We start from the raw sequence: 19,012 nt of genomic DNA, 5'->3' as shown, positions 1-19,012 counted from the left end.
ATGTGCAGGAGTCAATGAGAACTCGGAAGTTAGTTTGAAAAAATTTCCAGTTATTTGTAGGAAGTTGAAGCGGGTTTGAGGTTGTGTGAGGGTGGGTGATATAAATAGTTGAATCACTTCTGAAGAAAGCGGTTGTTCGTTGTGTTTTACAACGTTCGCTTTGGTTTATTTTTTTTTTGAAATTTTATCTCACCGTCGCAGCGGAGAACAAATTCAAATAGTCGACGACATCACAAAAAAGATCTTGAAAGAAAATTGATGGGACTTGTCAATACTAGCAGTTGTACAAAGATGTTGTTGATTTTGACAATTCTTGACGTGCTGGCAACTTTCAAAAGAAAAAGAAAACGATTCTATGATAGTCGGTGATGCATAAGCAAGATAATTGATAACCACAAACCAATGGATTGCATGATGAATGGAGTGCTTGTTTGAATTGAAACGTTATCACCAATGCCTTAAATGGGTACTCGAGCAACTTCTATATACGTATTGTACTTATTGAGAACAATCCTGACTGAATTCTAATGTAGAGCCAATTGTTGTCGATTGGTTGAGGGAATGATTGCGCTTTCGTTTCTTCTTTTCGTACATAGTGTGACAATTTCCCTGAGTGACTTCACTCATGTACTTGTCTGCCTTCTCCATTAATCGATCCAATGAATGTTTTCGAAAATCAAGCTTCAGGAAACTCCATACAGGTACATCTTTCGATTGAGAATCATGAGATATAGGAAGGGAGAGGTAAATAGTGTTCACCAAATGACCATATTTCGAATAGGATAAGATGTACTCTCTTAAAATTTCTGATAAATTACAATACGAGAGTGGCTTGTAATATAAATCGTCCTTCCTCGATAACCCTAGAGCTCCATACTTGTTTTTAAAACGGACCACCAGGACGATATGTCGATAAACTGTTCGTGTGACTGCCATCTCCGTCTCAAAGAACACACTGAAGCGTTCCACTTCCTCAAGCTCTTGTGTGAAAAAAATGGCAAGAAACGTTCCCTCGACACACCTTATCGGAAGACAATCATGAATAATTTCTTTTGCTGTAGAGAGGATGCTTTTCAGTGGTCTCAGCCTGGTAATATCAAAGAAATGTTGCTCAATATAATTATATTCAAATGAATTGATAAAGTTTTGAATTTTGATGAATTTCGTGAACATGCTCTGGTTTTCCGTTAAATCTGGGACTTTTGGTCTCGGAATTTCTGGTAAATATTTACAACTGGAGAGATCTTTGGAGAATGGATTGACGAGTAATTCTTTATGTACAGTCAGATCCTGATTGCTATTGGAATTAGTAGATGCACGAAAAAGATTGTTTATCATTGATTGGTAATTTTCGGAAGAATTGAGAAGAGTGGTAATACCATCCAATTCTTGGTATGGTTGTTGTTGTTTGTTATTACGAATGGAAGAATTGGATGATGGCAGTGACGACAAAGATCGTCGTCTTCGTTTTGCGGCTGCTGACGATACTGCTTGATTCTTCTCAAACAATTGTTGATGATTCAAGTGGGGTAATGAAGAAGACACTGCATGATCATGCTGCTGGCGATCTGTCATAACAGTCGCTTGATTGGTTTTTCCACCACTCTCAATTTTGGTTGGTGCAACGACAGCAGTACTAGATGAAATGGTTTCCGTTCGGGATTTCGGTCCTGTTGAGAATGATTTGCGAGATTTTGGGCTAGCTGTTGTCGGAGCTTCCCGATCATTCTTTTTTGAAGGCGTGAAAGAGAAACGTGATGAAGATGAGGACCTACTTGATTTTTGCTGTTCATAATGATGAGATTTTGTTGGGGATGAGTTGGCATTGGTAGCAGTAGTGGTAGATGGTACATCAATTTTCGGAAGGTAATTATTGGATGATGGGATTGAGGCTAGTGATGCCTGAATTTGGGTGGCCTTCGGTCTTGAGTGAGCAGAAGAAGATGTGGTATTTACATTGGTTGATACGGAATGACGATTCAATGAAGGAGACATGGTTGATACTCCTTTCCGATGTTTTAGGGATGTATTCACGATGTTCGTTTGGTTCTGAATGCTTCCCGATGAAGCATGGGTGGAAATGATCATTTTTGCATTTTTTCCTCCTCAATGCAATCTCCCTTTATTTACTGTAATATCACATCATCCTGTCAAAAACCACTTTCTCTTGGAAGCAATGCATTTTCCTATTCCTTCATAATAGTTACGACTCACATCATTGAAACCGTTCGTCTAATCCACAACATTCTATTTATTAATATTGATACAAGTTCATAACAGCAAGCACTCTCCAATGTCTCCATAGTTACAATGTAATGTTCTCAATAGGAGTAGACTCAAGAATTTGTTTAGCAATATTTGGTTTTTCTGATTCTTCAATGTAGTTGTGTTGAAGAATGAGATTCTTGATTGAGGTCTTGCTTTCAAGATTTTGCAAAAATTCCATAATTCCTTCTTTGGTGATTTCATTCTCGGAGAGATCCAATGTATCGAGCATGGTATTGTTCTTTAAAGCGAGACCCATCTTTTCGAAAATGGCATCATTGATTTTGAGATTTCTTAAATCAAGAATTTTGAGTTGAGTTTTGGCCAGGAATGCTTCCAATCCTTTGAGGCCCTCTTTTGGATCATTTTCAGCCAAATGTAACTCTTCGACATACTGATTACTTGTTGCAGCTGAAATAATGTCAAGGAATGCACTAGCTTTGAGGCCACAATTTGTAAAGTCCAATATCTTGGTTTGGAATTTTCTAATGGTTTCACCCCAATTTTCATGAATGGCTCCGTTCTTGGTAATGTTATTATTGGAAATGTCTAGCTTTACAAGAGTCTTGTTGGATCTCAAAGACTCGGCTACTATTTCTCCATACGCGAAATCCAATTGATTTTCACGAAGCATTAGCTCTCTTAGTCCTGAATTAGGTTGTGCCAAGAATAATAAGGTCTCTCGGACTGTATTCTTGTCTGCACCCTTGCCGACGCTATTTCTTGACATGTCCAAAATTTCCAATGACAGGTTTGTTCGACATGCTCGTCCAATTTTCAGGAAAACTTCTGGAGTTAACTTGGCATCATACAATAGGAGTTCCTTAATATTGTGGTTCACTTCGAGGAGTGCAGCCACTTTCAATCCGCCCTTGCTTCCCAAAGGCATACCTGCCAGATTTAGCTTTTGAACTCTCTTATTATTTTCCAATGATTTCAACAATACTTCAATTCCTTTTTGGTCAATATTTGAAGAATAAGACAGGTCTAACTCAGCAATTGAAAGATTACCACTAAGGAATTTTCCGAATTCAGCCATATTTTGGCCATTGAATTCATTTTTACCCAAATTGAGAACCGCCAAATTCTTTTTCCATTTCAAAGATTCGTAGAGGGCCTGCAAACCCTTATTTCCAATCATACAATTGAAGAGAGCAATACTCCTAATGTCTGCAGCAATGGTCAACGTTTGTGCGAGCTCTACAGTACCGTCATCACCGAGAACATTGTCAGACAAATCCAAATGTTTGAGCCTTTTCAATTGCCTCAACAAGTCTAAAATACATCCTAGTCCCACTTTCACACTATTTCCTCCTAAATTAATTGATTCTAAGTCCATATTTTCCTTCCAAGGGAAGTTTCTTTCTGGTTTGTATTCAATGGCTTTGAGGAGTGATTTTGTGAAAAAGGTAATATTGTTGTCGGTTATACCACTGAATGAAAGATCGACATCCTTGTAAATCTCATCATTATCAATGCACTTATCAATGGCTTGACAGAATTTACGAACTGGGACCTCCTTTCCAAGTGCACAACATTCCATATAGTAGCCTTTCAGATACTCGAGTCTGCTTCCAAAACGACCTAGGAATGTTCTTTGAACAGGATCCAAATAGAGTGACGAGTCATTCAATAGGAAAGGCTAAGTGTGCAGGTTATTTGTATGATATTTGTGAAAGTTGGATTCGTTTGGATTTTGTTCATATATGTAATGGGACGTGAAAAATTGCAGAAATTTCAATATTATATGTATATATATCATCAACCACACATACCTTTGGCTGATTAGGTTTGACTCTGTCGCTCTTCATCTTTTCTGGAAGAAGCGCATAATATTCATCAATGAGAGAAACAATCATTGTTCTCTTCAATGGAGGAGTGAGAATAGAAATGGTGTGTACTTCATCATTTTCGTAAAAGCAAATATCCACTCCATCATCAGTAAGATGCCATGAAGAGAGTAAATCAAAAGGCAATGTATGAACAAGTTTTAAATTCTGAGAATTGAAAAAGAATACGCCATCCTCAGCCACACCTAGTAATAATTCAGTTCCACTTTCATCCTTGACCTCAAAGAAAGACATGCCGAAATAGGGAATGGTTGAGGCAATATCGATATATTTTCTCATGGCTTTCTTTTTGGAGAGGCCATGATGAGCAACATGAAGATTGAAAATACGTTCTTGCCAATAGGCATAGTCATGTCTTGAGACAGTTCTTGGCAGGAACACATTCAGGCCTACCTTACTGTTGATGCGGAGGTGAAATTTTTATCATGATCGGATTCCATCAAAGAATGAATATTCGTATATTAGGCGATCAAGTCAAACCCGAGATGGTGTTTTTTCAAGTTGAAGATATTGATGGATTCACACAAAATTCTGATTGGACAAACTCACTACTTACTTTAAATACCCAATTCGGTGCTTGTTGGTATCGTGATCTCCGAACAATATTTGTACAGTAAGGGAGGCCAATAGAACGGCAATCTTTTCTGGGCACGGATACACCTCATTCACTATATTGTATTGAATTTGCTTGAAGAATAATTCTTCAGCAATTGAGTCCGTAAATCCTTTTGGCCTCTTGATGTGTTTGATTTGAAATTTTAATTCAGAAAGCTCTGTAATACCTTCTGCCTCAATAGTTTTCTCAAAGGACAAGAAGCGATCTGATGATATCAATGTTTTGTACCATTGATTCCGTAAGCGGTGGTGAATAACAGGGCAAGATTGTTGAAATGAGGCGGAACGGACTTGAATAAGAACTGCTCATCATCTCGTAATACCTACCAAGAGGGGCATTCAAGTCATCATAAATTTGCTCACAAATTCCAAAATACTTCTTTTCACTAATGTTCAGCTTCTCACACATTTTATCAAACAAGACCTGTACCGTTTCATCTGAAGAGATGGCAATTTTCTTGCTTGATTCTCCTCCAAGCACCTTGATCGTGAGCAGAATACGTTTGTTATTGTTGGACATTTTTTTGTGCTGTAAACGTGATTAAGTCTTTGAGGCAAAAGAAAAAACGGAACTTACAGACCAAACTGCGTACTGAACTGAGACCCAGGGGATCACTTCCGTGTTTTTGAGAAAAAAGAACCAGTGGTACCACTAACATCAACAAAGGCATGATCATCGTATTAATTAATCACAGTTCTCAACCCGCGTATCTTTAAAAACTAGCCGTTACAAATTTTTAAAAATAAAAAACATTTTGAGCTCAAGCTTGATAAAAATTCTCAACACACGAGTGTCGGACCATGACAGAGACCACAACTGGCTCCTTCCTTCTAGCTTCTCCGAAGAAGAAGAAGAGTACAACAACATTGGCCTCCATGGGTAGCCCTACTCCAAGCTCAGCATCCAATCACTCTCGTTCTTCTTCCAAAACCATCATGAACAATAATAATAATCATTTAACAACCGCTCCATTCTCCTCACGCAACAGCACTGATGCTCCTTCCACTCCATTGAGTCGGAATCATTCAACAACTGTTTCCAACAAGGTTCATAATATCAATTCTCATGCCATCACACCCAAATCGTCAAGTAATATTCCTTCCAATACCCCCATGAAAACCACTCCCAAAAGTAATTTAAACATGATCACTCCCTTGTCCTCTCATACCAATCTCTCCAATCCTGCACTCTCTTCCAACGCTCGAAATGCTGAAAATTACTTTGGAGCCGTCTCTCATTTCTTGTCTGCGAATTTTCAACAAGCCATACAAGTCTTGAAAGAACAACCGAGTAAGAATTTATTAACCAAATTATTATCGGCTCGTTGTTATCATCATATGGAAGAGCCGAAAACTAGTTTGGCCATTCTCATGAAATTATGTCATGAAAATACGAGTGTGTACTCGAATTCTACGACGTTTAACGATGTCTATGTGAGGAGTGTGTTGGCTTGCTCTCAAATTTGTATCATGATTTGTCAATTGATTCTTTTCAAGATTTTACCAAAAAGATTCAAGTTAAAGACGTTGTTACCTGAAGAATTGGAATTGGTGAAGGATTCGAATGAAATAATTTCAACTGTTGGTACTAGTAGTAACAAGAATGGTGACAAGGCATTGTTGACATTTTCAGTCGACAAAGATTATTGTCATGAATATTTTACAAATTGTACGCTTTTACTTGAGAAGGCTCAGCGACTCTTGACACTTCTCAAGAAACACCAAACACAAACAGAACAAGTATTTGATGTACCCTTATTGTCCTTTCCTGGAACTGGCAATAGTCACAATAATCTCGATGCTGAGATTGTCACAGATCAAAGTCTCTCTAAACAAATCAAAACTCTCAAAAATCACATCTCCTTCCTCACTGCAATAATTCATTTCAGAAAATATGAATACGATTATTCCAGTACTCAACTCTCGGAATGCAAAAATTTACTGATCAAGCTGGAGAACAAACACACCTTCTTGCATACCGACATGTACATTACTCTTGCACGAGTGTGTTACATTGAGGAAGATTACGAGCAAGCACATTACTATATCAACAAAGCGGAAAGAGCCAGAGCATTATTTCGAGATTTGTTTAAAACAGAAGTAGGAGCACTGACTGGAGAACCTGTCATGTTACTCTTGGATAGCTCGTATCATTTCGACATGTTTGATCATGTTCAAGATTTGAGTTCTAAAATTCTTCTTTCGAAATATTTTGAGTATCGAATAGTGAAAAGAAGTGAAGACAAGGAACGCTTGTTAGACTCTTTGGATGATATTAACTTGAAGCGAAGACAACACGATCGACGACTGTATTCCTCAGATCGATTTGACCACACGCAAGAATTTTATGCTAAATTAAGGAAAACCGTTTTCAAAAAGTATGATGTTTCTCTGTTGGAAGAAATGGCAACATGGGGTTTATTTCCATTTGTTGTTCGACTGGCAGAAATTTTGTTAGCGAGAGAGGAGCAAAGTAATGCTATTGAATCAAACATTGCCAATAGTGATGGTGACAACGATGACGTGTGTGAAATAATATCGATCAATAATGCAATTTGTATGCCATCCGCTCATTCTCCTGGAAGTAGTAGTTATTGCAGTAGCAGCAGTGGTAGTAGTAATAATGGTATGCCAAGTGTGGAAAATGACACGAGTCATTCCAAACAGACTCTGACCTTAATTTTTTTCCTCATTAAGGGATTATATTTGTGCAAACGTTTTGATAAGTGCCTTTCCACGTTTGTCAAGTATGAAAAGCTTTTGGTTCATGACAACCACAACACCAACAACACTATTCATTCACAGCATCTTGTCAAGATTTATAATTGGATCATTGATAGCTATGTTGCCTTGAATACCAATGGGTATTGCTCTCAATTATTGACTTTGAAGCGAGTTCAAGAGATGGTCAAATGGAATCTTCCTCATTGGAAAACACATCGAGAGATTCTTCATGTGGCCATTCGATTCTACAAATTCTTAAAACAAGAGGGCACTGCTGCGACAGTCAGAGGTAAATTATTGAATGCCATTTTTGATGAGATTTCAGTGACGAATCGAACCACTGGTATTTGCAGCAGCAGTAATAGCAGTGGCTCGAACAAGTCTGCCCATGGTGCAAAAGCTATCACATCATCCCAATGCTGTCCAGAATTTTTTGAAGAATTACTCAACACATATTTAACTAGAAAGGTAATCTTGTTAGAAGGTAGTTCCAGCATTGTGAACATGGATCAATCTCGTCAAGATGCAAAACGAAAGGATGATGGCAATTCAACATGCTCTTCCAGCAGCTGCATCACCATTTCAACAGTGTCAAAACAAACTCCAGTTCTGCAATTCGACGATGATTTGACTCTCTATTCCTCATTTGAAGACTTTGCTCCAAAGCGAGCGCAAATGGAAAAGCAAAAGACAAGACAAGCTTTGGACGAACTCAAACGAAAACGTGAGGAAAAACAACAAGCTTCAAAGAAGAACAAGTTGTTGTAATATTCTTTCTCTCTTAACAATATTCAACTGATCAGTATTAATTCAACGTTGTGTGAGATGTGTGCGAAAGGAATGAGATCAAGCCATCATTAATCATCAACAACTTGCTCATATTCTTTTATTGCTGCTCACTGGAATTACCATTCCGTCCTGAATCCACACATTTCTGTTTCTTCTTAAATTGCATGATTATCTCAGAGCTGAATCACTTTTGGAAATGCTCACAAATTCAAACGAATGCCATCTGGAATATCTGACCCAGAGTTTCCAACTCATCCAAATTCAACACGATGCCTCAATTATTTGCTCGTTGTTCGCCACGGATCATTCTCATCGTCGGGGCCGATACCGCTCCATTCTTGTTGGTTTGGAAAGAGTAAAAAAATTGTCTGGCTCTTGTTGTTGTTGGATTATTAATCAGCAACTGGAAGAAGAAGGATTATTTCAAGAATAACAGTTTTTAGTGTGTGTGTGGATACATATCGATTATTGTTTGTGATTATGCCAAAGGAATCATCAAAAAAGAAAAAGACCAATACTCGTATTGAGATTACTCGGGAGATGATGGTACGTCTTTCATTGAGTGATGTATATTTAAATATTGATCTATCTGAATTTGTCATCACCGTGATTCACTTTATTGTTGAAATAATCATGATTTAATATTTTCAATTTTTTTAATCCGTTTTTGGAAACATGGTTAAATATATTCACAACCTGACTCATGCCACACAACAACAAAACCACTTTGACGCTGTGCATTGATCAATCATAATAACACACAGACCAAATATTTCTATTGTCCCCAAACACTTGCAGCAAGATTGCTTGGTGTGAGCATCAGTAAGTACTTGGTGTGTGTTCACGCGTTGAAAGCAATAACGTGGTGTGATCGAATTGAAATCGATTGTGAACTGTGCATGCATACTAATGGCTTTTTCACTTGTCGTCGTTGGTTGGTGAACTATCAATGTTGTTGTGAACTGTATGCACTTCTATGGTCATTGTTTCTTTTTACATTCATTGACGAACAAAACATTGTTAAACTACCCATCTTGAAGGCACTCTCAAGAGAAGATTTTATGATTTACACATTGGCAGGTAAGTACTCCTCCTCGTCATTTGAAAGAAAATCATGCTCAATAATTGAATCAATGATTGTTCATCATCATTGAAAATGAAACGAATGAATCGTTCAACATCAATTATACGACATTTGATGGATATTTCACACTTGAATGGTGTCTCTCAACATGCACCTTTATACCCATCCTATTGTGATGCTGTTGCGCCTTGATGAAAATTTTTCTCCTATCCTTGCTCGTCGTTCCTAAACTCCTACCTGACTCCTCCTCCGTTCTAATACCCGAAAACATGCACATTGTGAATCCTCAAACAAACACTTACTCAACACGAATCTTGTTCTACGGTATTGAATCAACACACTTCATATTCTTCGACCATACATACTGCCTCATTATCGAACAACTTTTTCCTCAATTTAGATGGCCTTACCAATGCATTTCTCTCAATGAGAGAAAGAGATCCATTTATTTTCTCATGAACGAAACCGAACCTGAGGATGACAAGGAATTGGATGAAAAGACCCTAATGTATTTGAGACATGCTTTTCGTGACGCAAGTAAGCCTCTCAGCCATTCCAATCCAATGTTGAATCCTGACCACCATTCTCAACAACCACCTCCTACACAATTTCACTTTTGCTCATTTGTTGTTGATGATGGATGTGGAAAGATTATGCCTACCACCAGCTTGATTACGACCACTGCTGTGAGCACACCAACCAGTAGTGGCAGTAGTGGAGGAGGTCTTGATGGTGCTTCTTCTGGAAGTGAGGGTAACAGTCGAATGGCAAAGATTGAGGTACAGCCACATCTTGGAGGAGGCCTCTCTCCATTGTTGACTGCTAAACAACATGGCAAAAAGCAGACTCAGAAACAAGCAAGAAAAAACAAGAAGAGAGAAGAACAGAAGAAATCTCATCGAATGGAAACTGATGAGGTTGTTCTCAGTTCTCAAGGACAAACTCGTTCCGTAGCAGCTGCATTGAACATGACCGTCGAAGGAGACAATCATCCACCGTACTCGGGCCACCACTCCATGACGCAATCCATGACCGCAATGGGTGTGAGATCTTGTGCGGTCAGTGGTGCTGGTAGTGGTGGTCTTGTAGATCCTCATCAACACCATTATTAAGATCTCTCTCTAAGGTTTTCCTCCTCATGTATTTTTCTTAAATGTATCGAAATCGTGTGAATATTCACAAGAAAGATTTTGGTAGGGCTGCACTAGAGGTATGAACAGCATCCAAGAGGTTGTTGGTGTTGTTCAAATTACCCTACGTGAATTCTTTTTCGACCAATGATCAATGGTTTGGAATGACACAAGATGAATTTGGTAAGAAAGTAGTGTTGTTACCAAATTTCATGTATGGTGAGAGTCATTCAATTCATTGTACAAAGCGTCGTTGGGTTGTGAACATGGAGGAGAAACCTTAGCACAACGTTTATTTGAACCCAAATTGTATTCAATGCATTTATATATATATTTTTATATATTTTATATTTCACCTTGTATGTTCTGTTTCTGAAACATTTCATGTCACACTCCCTTAATCGACGATCATGTTTGAACAATGCTTGTGAGAGTGTACACTCTTCAATTACAGTTATTAGAGTTGATGAGGCAGTGAGGGCGTGAGGATTATTTGACTGTCATTCCGCTACGATTGTGTTACGCAAGCTTCGGAAAGATGCAATGTATAGAGCTATCGTTTCCAAGATCTTTGTTTGTACAATAGGTACTACTCATGAGTCGGAAAGACTTTGAAAAAAAGCGTAATGGCATTTGCATCTGTTCTGGACAACAGGATGATATCTCTTGCCTCATTAAGAATTCATTTGTTTTGGATAACTTGGGATGTTCTTGTGTGTGAATCATGTGTTCGAAAGATATCGTGACAATACCAAACTGGTATTATTGGACAATGGTGATGGGTAGTGGTTGTATCACAACAAATTTTTCAGAAACTGAGATGCGAAACGTCAAATGCCAAACAACTCAACCGATCATTCTTGAGGCGTTACGAAACACTCTATTCGTTTGTTGCATCTTCCAGAACCACAGAACCAGAGATCTGAACTTTACGTTCTCTCTCTCATATACTTGGTCATGTCTCTCCTTGTCAGTGCACAAATATCATTTCACTGCCTCTTAGTCATTGGATGCATTTCTGTCATCATCATGCTCTTTGCATTCATCGTAAGCGTCTTTAAACACTACCTCCCCTCAATACTTGTCTCATGAGTGATAACTACGATTTTATACAATTCAACGTATACACTGTATCCAAATAGAATCTATTCAAAAGGAACGGAGATGGTCTGGACATGGTAAAAATCTCGGCGAGTACTCACTTTCCATTTGCGACATGTCGGAAAAACGTTATCGATAGAAAAGTTCACTTTGAATGCATGCCATGTGAGAGAAGAAGGGCAGCAGACTCTAGCCTTACCTCTATTGAACGTTCAGGATGAGAAAGAGAACCGTTTCATCGTTGATAGTATCAAAAAAGAGAGTGATCTTTAGAGATCCGATCTGTTTTTGCAAATGAATGGGACATACAAGTATCTTCATGGAAATCTGACTAGATAGCACCATGGACGTTACAACTGTGTAACCAAGAAGAAGAATCTCTCTCAGGATTTCATCAGATGCATTTCCATCAAACGTTTTCATTTTCGAATCCAAAAAATGGACAAATTTCAATTAGTCAGGTCGCCTCTTTGTCCATACAAGTCAATTAGATGCGAAATCCTCGAGCATAATGTGAGATACGCGCGACCATGAATACCCAACTCGTGTCTCTTTCATTTCGTGGTGGTGGTGCCTTCCTCGAATCAGCAAGGAATAAAAGAGTTTCCGACATGACGAGATGAGAAGACAATATATTTAAAAAAAACAAACCAAACCTCTAGTCCTCTCCAATCAGACACACAACCCCACGATAAAAACACTCTCTCGAGTCTTGACCTTCCAACCATACTGAGATTTGAGAAAGTCCTCTTTGTTCATTACTTTTGTTTCATTGAGTGTTTCTGCCAAAGATCGTTTTCCCTTTTTTGTACATTTGATATTCTCTAGAGATCATGCCATCCCATCACTCTCAAATACGAACGGCAACCACTGCTGCTGCTGCTGTTGCTACTAGTCCATCTTCCAAGACTTTGATACAAACACCTCCAAGTCATCCTCATCATCAATACGAGAATTCCAAAGCATCCATGTTACCTTCCATTCATTCTTCTGGTTTCTTTTCTCCTCCTCATCATCCTTTCTATTACAATAATAATCATCATCATCATGCTCATCCAATACCAACCATTAGTGCTGCTGCTGCTGGTTATACTTGTTCGTCTCCTCGATATGAACCATACATGTATGCATCTCATCATCCTTCGAATTCTCCAACTTTAGACACTCATTCTCATAGCCAACCACACCAACATTATGAAGAATCGAATTGTTCCATTTCTAATTCAGCTTCTTCTGCCTCTCATTCAGCTCCTAGTCCACACGTAACGAAGGAACAGAATAATGGAAAGGGTAAACGAACGAGTCGAAAATCGAGTATTTCCTCTGGTTCTCATACAGGTCATGCCACAACGACGACGAGCACGGCTCAGAATTCTGGAATTGTAAAAAAGAAGAGAAAAACCAAGAAGAATAAGATTATTATTGCAACCTCTGAATTGGTGAGGTGCATGAATTTGCCTCAAACGGTTGCAGCAAAAAAGCTGAAAGTTTCATTGAGTACATTGAAGAGAAGATTTTATGAATTGGGAATTGGAAGATGGCCTGCTGTGCAAGGAGCAACGACGACCACAACATCACCTTCTGCCAATGTTGAAGAAGTCAATGCAATGACAACTGACTTGTCTTATGTAAATTGTGGTGATGTGGAACCACAGCAAAAGCTTTCACTCTCGTTTATCATGCACAAGAAGGACTTTGCTGAACCTTCGGTAGTGGATAATCTATCGATGGTGATTTTGAAAGTGGCCTTCACATTGAATACTGCTGAAGAGAAATAAAATTGTACATACAGGGCTATAAATGTAAATGATAATTTTGCGATTCAATAGTGTAAATTTCTTTATTTGTACAAGTTGAGACGAGAATGGCACAATGTATTGGTATTCAACTTGCATGGAGTGGAATGGACAAAATTTAATTGCAGCCGGATCCTACTGCAATTGGCAACCAAAATGCAATGACCAAAACTGAAAGGATTACGATAAGCACAATTTTTGTCCAAAGCTCTGCTCAACTGTGGTTCTGATGTTGCAACAATCCTACTGCAATTGGCAACCAAAATGCAATGAGCAGTACGTGTTAATGAGTGGTTCATGCCAGCAGTAAAAATTCAGTCACCCTATGTATGCATGATATGATATCAAATCAATGAAACGACGTTAGTCACTTTCAGTATTGGGAAATAAATAATCTTTCAGATTCTTTTTTTGCTCTTTTTCAACAGTCCTAATTTGCGAACAAGTATCCAGATGATGAGACGATGAGTAGATATATCCAAATGAGTACATGTACCCCAACATTGATAATTTTCAAAAAACACACAAATCATCCAATAATGTTGTTGAATAAATGATTACCATACAACTCCATCACAAACTTACAAATTCAACAATAATGCGTGTTCTTCTCTCATGTCATCTACCATGAATTTTCTTCTCAATTTCTCACTACAAAAACAGAAAATGAAACAAAATAGTACGGAAGGAAAAACAATAAGAACTCCAAGTCCCAGCGACCCAAAACCGAAAAATCCTCTCACAAATCCAATATCTCCTTCTAAAATATTTCCATGATAATACTTGTCCCAAGGTTGAAAATTCAAAGTACCATTTGTAATGTACTCGGCATAAACATAGGGATCTTTGGAACTTCGAAGTGTAATGACCAAGTCGCTAAACAATACAGTGTGATTATTTACATCTTGATTATCATAAATAACGGAATAAATATAGGTGAGGCCGGAATAATTAGATTCTATGGATGCTAAATAGGGAACATCAGTTGGGCCACAACCAATTCCTCCACTATTTCATGTTGGGTCCAGCATTATTGTAAATGTAAAAATTGATTTTTGACCATACGTGAAAATGTCCAATACAAGCAAAAATTCACTCTAGTGTTGTTGTTGAATAAATTAATACTACTTACAACGTATCGTCAAGTTGTGCACTCGTTCCAGCGTCATTCACTTTTACCTTAATACACACCTCACGCAATCGATGAACGAGATAACACTTTCCATTTTCTAGGAATCCATAACGGCATCCAGATGAGCTCTGATGTATTGGAGACTCAGTTTTGAGAAATAAGTAAATAAGAGGTACTTGCAAGGTGTTGGTTGTTGCATTGGAAAATTTGGTTTGTGACAATTCGTGATTGTTCAAAATACCTGCGGAAAAGATTGAGGACAGAAATGAGAGTAAGGCAATGCCTCCACCACTATTTCCTCCACCCTTATTTTTACCTGGGTTTCCTCCTGAGAGCATTTTCTGAGGGTCCGAAGACCAAGTGATATTCAACATTAGTGCCTTACTAAAATTGGTTCGAATGGGATCCGTAAATAATGTGGAAGGATTTTGGGAATTAATTTGAAATTTAAACGAGTCGTACTTTTCTAAAAAGAAAGGATTATCTGGATGAAATACATCTGATTGAGTATTGGGAGAGAATGGAGCTTGGTTGAACACTGTGTTGGATTGGAGTAGTGTAGAAGGTATATTTGTGGATGTTGTGGAAACGGTTGATGGTGGCGTGGCAGTGCTACTACTTGTTGTTGTTGAGTGTTTGGTGGTGGACGACGGATGGCCATGAGTGGCATGTTCCGACGACGAGGAGTGACTGTGAGAAATGTATCTCGATGAGGAGGAAGAAGGAGGTAGGGCCACACCCGGTGCGTGTTTATCAGATTTTCCATTTGAATAATGAGTATCAAAATTGTGATCATCGTCTTCGAAATGAGAAAGGTGAGACGGGGTTGATGGTGAGACAGACGGCGAGGGCATGGGTGGCAGTGACGATGATGAAACGGAAGGAGATGGAACGGGAGCATTGGAAGTAAGCGTGGCTGTCAAGTTGAATTTATAGGAAGTGAATATTTGTCTGTTCATTGCTTGCCATCTCTTAAATTATTACGTATTTCAATTTTGTTATTCAATAATTTCGTAGGAATACGATAGGCATGTTATACGTTGAAATAATTTAACAATAAATAATAAAATTAATTATATCATCAAATTCAAAGTATTTTCATGAGGAGTAGATTTTTTGAAAATTCGTGTTAACGGTAACGGTTGAATTTCATTTTGTTCATATCACAACAAACACACAACCTACCAAAGCTAAATCGTTGAATGTGGTAATTTCTGGTGGATTTGTTGAGACTGGACCCAACACTCCAAACAACACTCCAAACAGCATTAATCCCGAGCCAAAGAATATGAAAAACGTCAAGAATAGAGCCAGTGGTTTTATACCACAGCAATTCCATTCCATCATTTTTGTTATTATTAATATGATTGTTCAATAATTGAAATTTCGGTCCAATGAATATAATTTCCGAACGGCTATTCAATATTAAATAAAAAAATGTGAGAAGCAAGCAGATGATACTGCCCACAACAAATCAATGAAGAATGATGGTATTAAATTTGTGTTTGATGTAAATCCAAATTATGATAATAATTTTGAGGGCCGTGTTATCGGAATGAATTTCAAAGCCGTTCGTTTTTATATTTTTTGGGAATTGTATTTTGGGAATGACGCGAAAACAACCGAAAAAAACCACGCCAGTACAACTCAAATTTTCCCTCACACAGTTTATGCTGTAGAGAGATTTTCTGACCAACAGCAAGAAGATAAAATCGGACGCTACTATACTGCAAGTACAACAACCATGAATCAAGAGGAAACATCATCAAGTTCAGACAATGATGAAAATATTGGCGATAATGAATCTACAACGTCATCGACGACGAGTAGTGATGAGCAATCCATGTTATTTTGTGGCTCGTTTTCGGGTTATCAAATTATGAAGATGGGTGAGGCTCAACAACAACATCATCACACTATGGCCTCACATGTGTCCAAACCACCATCCTCCACCTCGTTACCACCTCCACAACATCCAAAGATTCATCCAAGTTGTGGCGATGATCATTTATTGGACTTGAACGAACCTTCCTCATTAGGCAAATGCCCTTTCCTTAATGAAAACATAACCAACAATAATGACGAGCATTCTCCTGAGCTATCTTCACAGCAACAAGAACATGATGACCACATCAAACCACTCGACAACAGCATCTCACCCCACGAAAACATGGAAACTCAGCAAGGTAGTACAAGCTCAAGCGAGGACGGTTTGAGTTCTCTGCTGCAGCAACCGGGATGTGTATATGCCACTTCACGTACGCTTGAAAACATACACAACAATCGTAAGTATCTCCATTACTTTTTTGAGCTGTGAGTTTCATCCAATACATGCACAACCACAGGGTACGCCTCAGCCATGGATCTCGATTTTAAAAGCGACGAAAGTATAAATGAAGCTTCTGCCATAAGAGGTTTCACGAATCATTTTCGTGGTGTCAGCAGCAGCTCACGTTCCAACGATCCTCAATCGACATCCAACGATACTTCTTCCCTCGTAATTCACCAGACAAAGGATTGTATTCTTACAACTCATATTGCAGATACCACCGTAGTGACGCCCAAAGCTCACTGCGAGGAAGGTTGTGGACACACCGATTCTCAAAGTCATCTTCTTTTGAGAGCCATCTACAATGCCCAGTTGAGTGCGGCGGTTCATATTGAAAACCCGTCACGACTCTTTCTTGACTTATTGAACGAAGTATTGTGTTTGTTAAGGTGTGGCTATGGCTACATTGGTGAGCTCAAACATGACGAATTTGGAAAACCCTTCTTGCATTCACATGCTCTGTCATTTGCCAAGACTAAACTGACGGACGAAGCAAGAGATTTATTTGCTCGAGTATCTTCATGTAATTTTAAATTCAACAATATGAACACACTTTTTGGACATGTATTACTGACTGGCGAAGCAATCGTCACCAACGATCCCAAGAATCATCCAAAGGTAGAGTTGAAAATAATTGGTGTAATAGAGTCAGACTATTGAACTAAATTGTTCACTATAACGATAACCTAAACTTCTTCACTATAACGTATCATAATATTGATAATCGCACACAGAGAAGTCCCAATCACCTTCCTAAAGGACATCCACGTATGGACTCGTTTCTTGGAGTCCCATTGCTTTTCAATAATGAGCTTGTGGGAATGATTGGTCTTGCCAATAAGGCTGGTGGTTTTCATGAGTCGGATGTAACTTTCCTGGAACCTCTTTGCACCACTTGTAGTTCCATTATTGTAGCTTGGAGGTATTATCTGGACAGAGAGGAAGCGCGAGAGAAACTTCGTTTGTCTAATTTAAATTTGGAGCACAAAATTCTTCAAAGAACACAAGAGTTACTGCAATCCAATTGTAAATTAAGTGACGAAGTTGAGAGGAGACGAAAAATCGAGCAAGAATTGCTTGAACAACAGAAAATATCAGAACGAGTCATGTTAGAGAAGGAAAATTTCTTGAGAAATGTTTCCCATGATTGCAGAACTCCATTGAACGCAATTTTAGGTTTTAGGTGAGTTGATATTTGGTGTTTGTTCATTATTGAATTTTTATTTAACGTAATTTATCTCAAAAACGTTCAACCTTGAATATGAACAACATCACCTTAGCGACCTCTTGTTGAGATCTGTGGATGAATTTCCCATAACCAATCAACAATTAGAGTTTATCAATCTCATCAAAACAAGTGGTGAGTCCATGCTTTCATTAATTAACGACTTTTTAGAGATTATGAAATTGGAACAACAAATGAAGCTGAACAATGAATTATTTTCTCCGTATGAACCCTTTGAAGAAGTGTTGGATCTCGTGGTATTAGAATGTGTTAAAAAGAAGCTCGATCTTATTATTGACTACAAACCTAATTTCGACTTTTCAACCATTTTATACACTGACAAGGGAAAAATGAAGCAAGTGTTGCTGAATTTACTTTCAAATGCAGTCAAGTTTACACAATTTGGTTATGTTTATCTTAGTGTGAAAATGGCAGCACTTGAGGGTGGGCTGGTAGAAATTGAAGTTTGTGTAAAAGATACAGGTATTGGTAAGTACATCACATTGTGATGTCTTTGTATTGAGCGAGTAACCAAATTGTGAATAATGAAGGAATTGAAAAGGACAATTTAATGAAGATCGGTCAGCCATTCGTACAATTCAAAGGAAAACATGACTCCTCACAACCCAAACAAGGGACTGGTCTGGGCGTTTCTATCTCAAAAATGATTGCTCAAGGCCTTGGAGGAAATTTAAAGGTGTGTTTTAAGCTGTTTTGTTTATTTCATTAATCTTTTCGTTTTTCCAGGTTGATTCTCAAGGATTGGGCTGTGGTTCTGAATTTACCTTCATATGTAAAGTGCCTTACAAAACAAGTGCAGATCTCACACCGGAGGAGCAACAAGCGATTCATCAACGTGAAATGGTAAAGTTTGAGGCGATTAATACCATATTGCAACGAGACGTGGCCTATTTTATGGAGGCTGAGCAGTGCAATGAGCTTAAAATTCTAATTCTGGATCGAAGCAATTTA

General features: G+C 38.3%; 7 protein-coding genes across 7 annotated transcripts; 4 read left to right on the top strand and 3 right to left on the bottom strand.

The window, feature by feature from the left end:
* Positions 1–498: 498 nt before the first annotated feature.
* C9374_006540 (uncharacterized protein) lies at positions 499–2,088 on the bottom strand (the record flags this gene model as incomplete). The annotated part of the gene is made up of 1 exon (XM_044696412.1): positions 499–2,088. The coding sequence occupies one exon, from the start codon at positions 2,086–2,088 to the stop codon at positions 499–501; it is 1,590 nt and encodes a 529-aa protein (XP_044546685.1).
* A 217-nt stretch (positions 2,089–2,305) lies between these two features.
* C9374_006539 (uncharacterized protein) lies at positions 2,306–5,250 on the bottom strand (the record flags this gene model as incomplete). Its single annotated transcript, XM_044696410.1, has 4 exons — positions 2,306–3,907; positions 4,041–4,512; positions 4,672–4,936; positions 5,058–5,250. The coding sequence occupies 4 exons, from the start codon at positions 5,248–5,250 to the stop codon at positions 2,306–2,308; spliced, it is 2,532 nt and encodes an 843-aa protein (XP_044546684.1).
* Positions 5,251–5,531: 281 nt separating this feature from the next.
* Positions 5,532–8,222, top strand: C9374_006538 (uncharacterized protein; the record flags this gene model as incomplete). The annotated part of the gene is made up of 1 exon (XM_044696409.1): positions 5,532–8,222. The coding sequence occupies one exon, from the start codon at positions 5,532–5,534 to the stop codon at positions 8,220–8,222; it is 2,691 nt and encodes an 896-aa protein (XP_044546683.1).
* Positions 8,223–8,723: 501 nt separating this feature from the next.
* On the top strand, positions 8,724–10,439 carry C9374_006537 (uncharacterized protein; the record flags this gene model as incomplete). Its single annotated transcript, XM_044696408.1, has 4 exons — positions 8,724–8,789; positions 9,008–9,065; positions 9,284–9,323; positions 9,728–10,439. 4 exons carry the CDS (start codon positions 8,724–8,726, stop codon positions 10,437–10,439), a joined length of 876 nt encoding a protein of 291 aa, XP_044546682.1.
* A 1,952-nt stretch (positions 10,440–12,391) lies between these two features.
* Positions 12,392–13,336, top strand: C9374_006536 (uncharacterized protein; the record flags this gene model as incomplete). The annotated part of the gene is made up of 1 exon (XM_044696407.1): positions 12,392–13,336. One exon carries the CDS (start codon positions 12,392–12,394, stop codon positions 13,334–13,336), a length of 945 nt encoding a protein of 314 aa, XP_044546681.1.
* A 381-nt stretch (positions 13,337–13,717) lies between these two features.
* Positions 13,718–15,833, bottom strand: C9374_006535 (uncharacterized protein; the record flags this gene model as incomplete). The annotated part of the gene is made up of 4 exons (XM_044696406.1): positions 13,718–13,784; positions 13,940–14,362; positions 14,487–15,457; positions 15,672–15,833. 4 exons carry the CDS (start codon positions 15,831–15,833, stop codon positions 13,718–13,720), a joined length of 1,623 nt encoding a protein of 540 aa, XP_044546680.1.
* Positions 15,834–15,963: 130 nt separating this feature from the next.
* C9374_006534 (uncharacterized protein) lies at positions 15,964–19,012 on the top strand (the record flags this gene model as incomplete). Its single annotated transcript, XM_044696405.1, has 6 exons — positions 15,964–16,771; positions 16,832–17,433; positions 17,550–17,998; positions 18,096–18,529; positions 18,592–18,737; positions 18,788–19,012. Coding segments are annotated over 6 exons (2,664 nt in total), but the record flags the coding sequence as incomplete, so codon positions are not given.

Source organism: Naegleria lovaniensis (assembly GCF_003324165.1).
Source record: "Naegleria lovaniensis strain ATCC 30569 chromosome Unknown tig028, whole genome shotgun sequence".
NCBI lineage: Eukaryota > Heterolobosea > Eutetramitea > Acrasida > Naegleriidae > Naegleria > Naegleria lovaniensis.
This window is presented reverse-complemented; position numbering and strand designations above follow the sequence as displayed.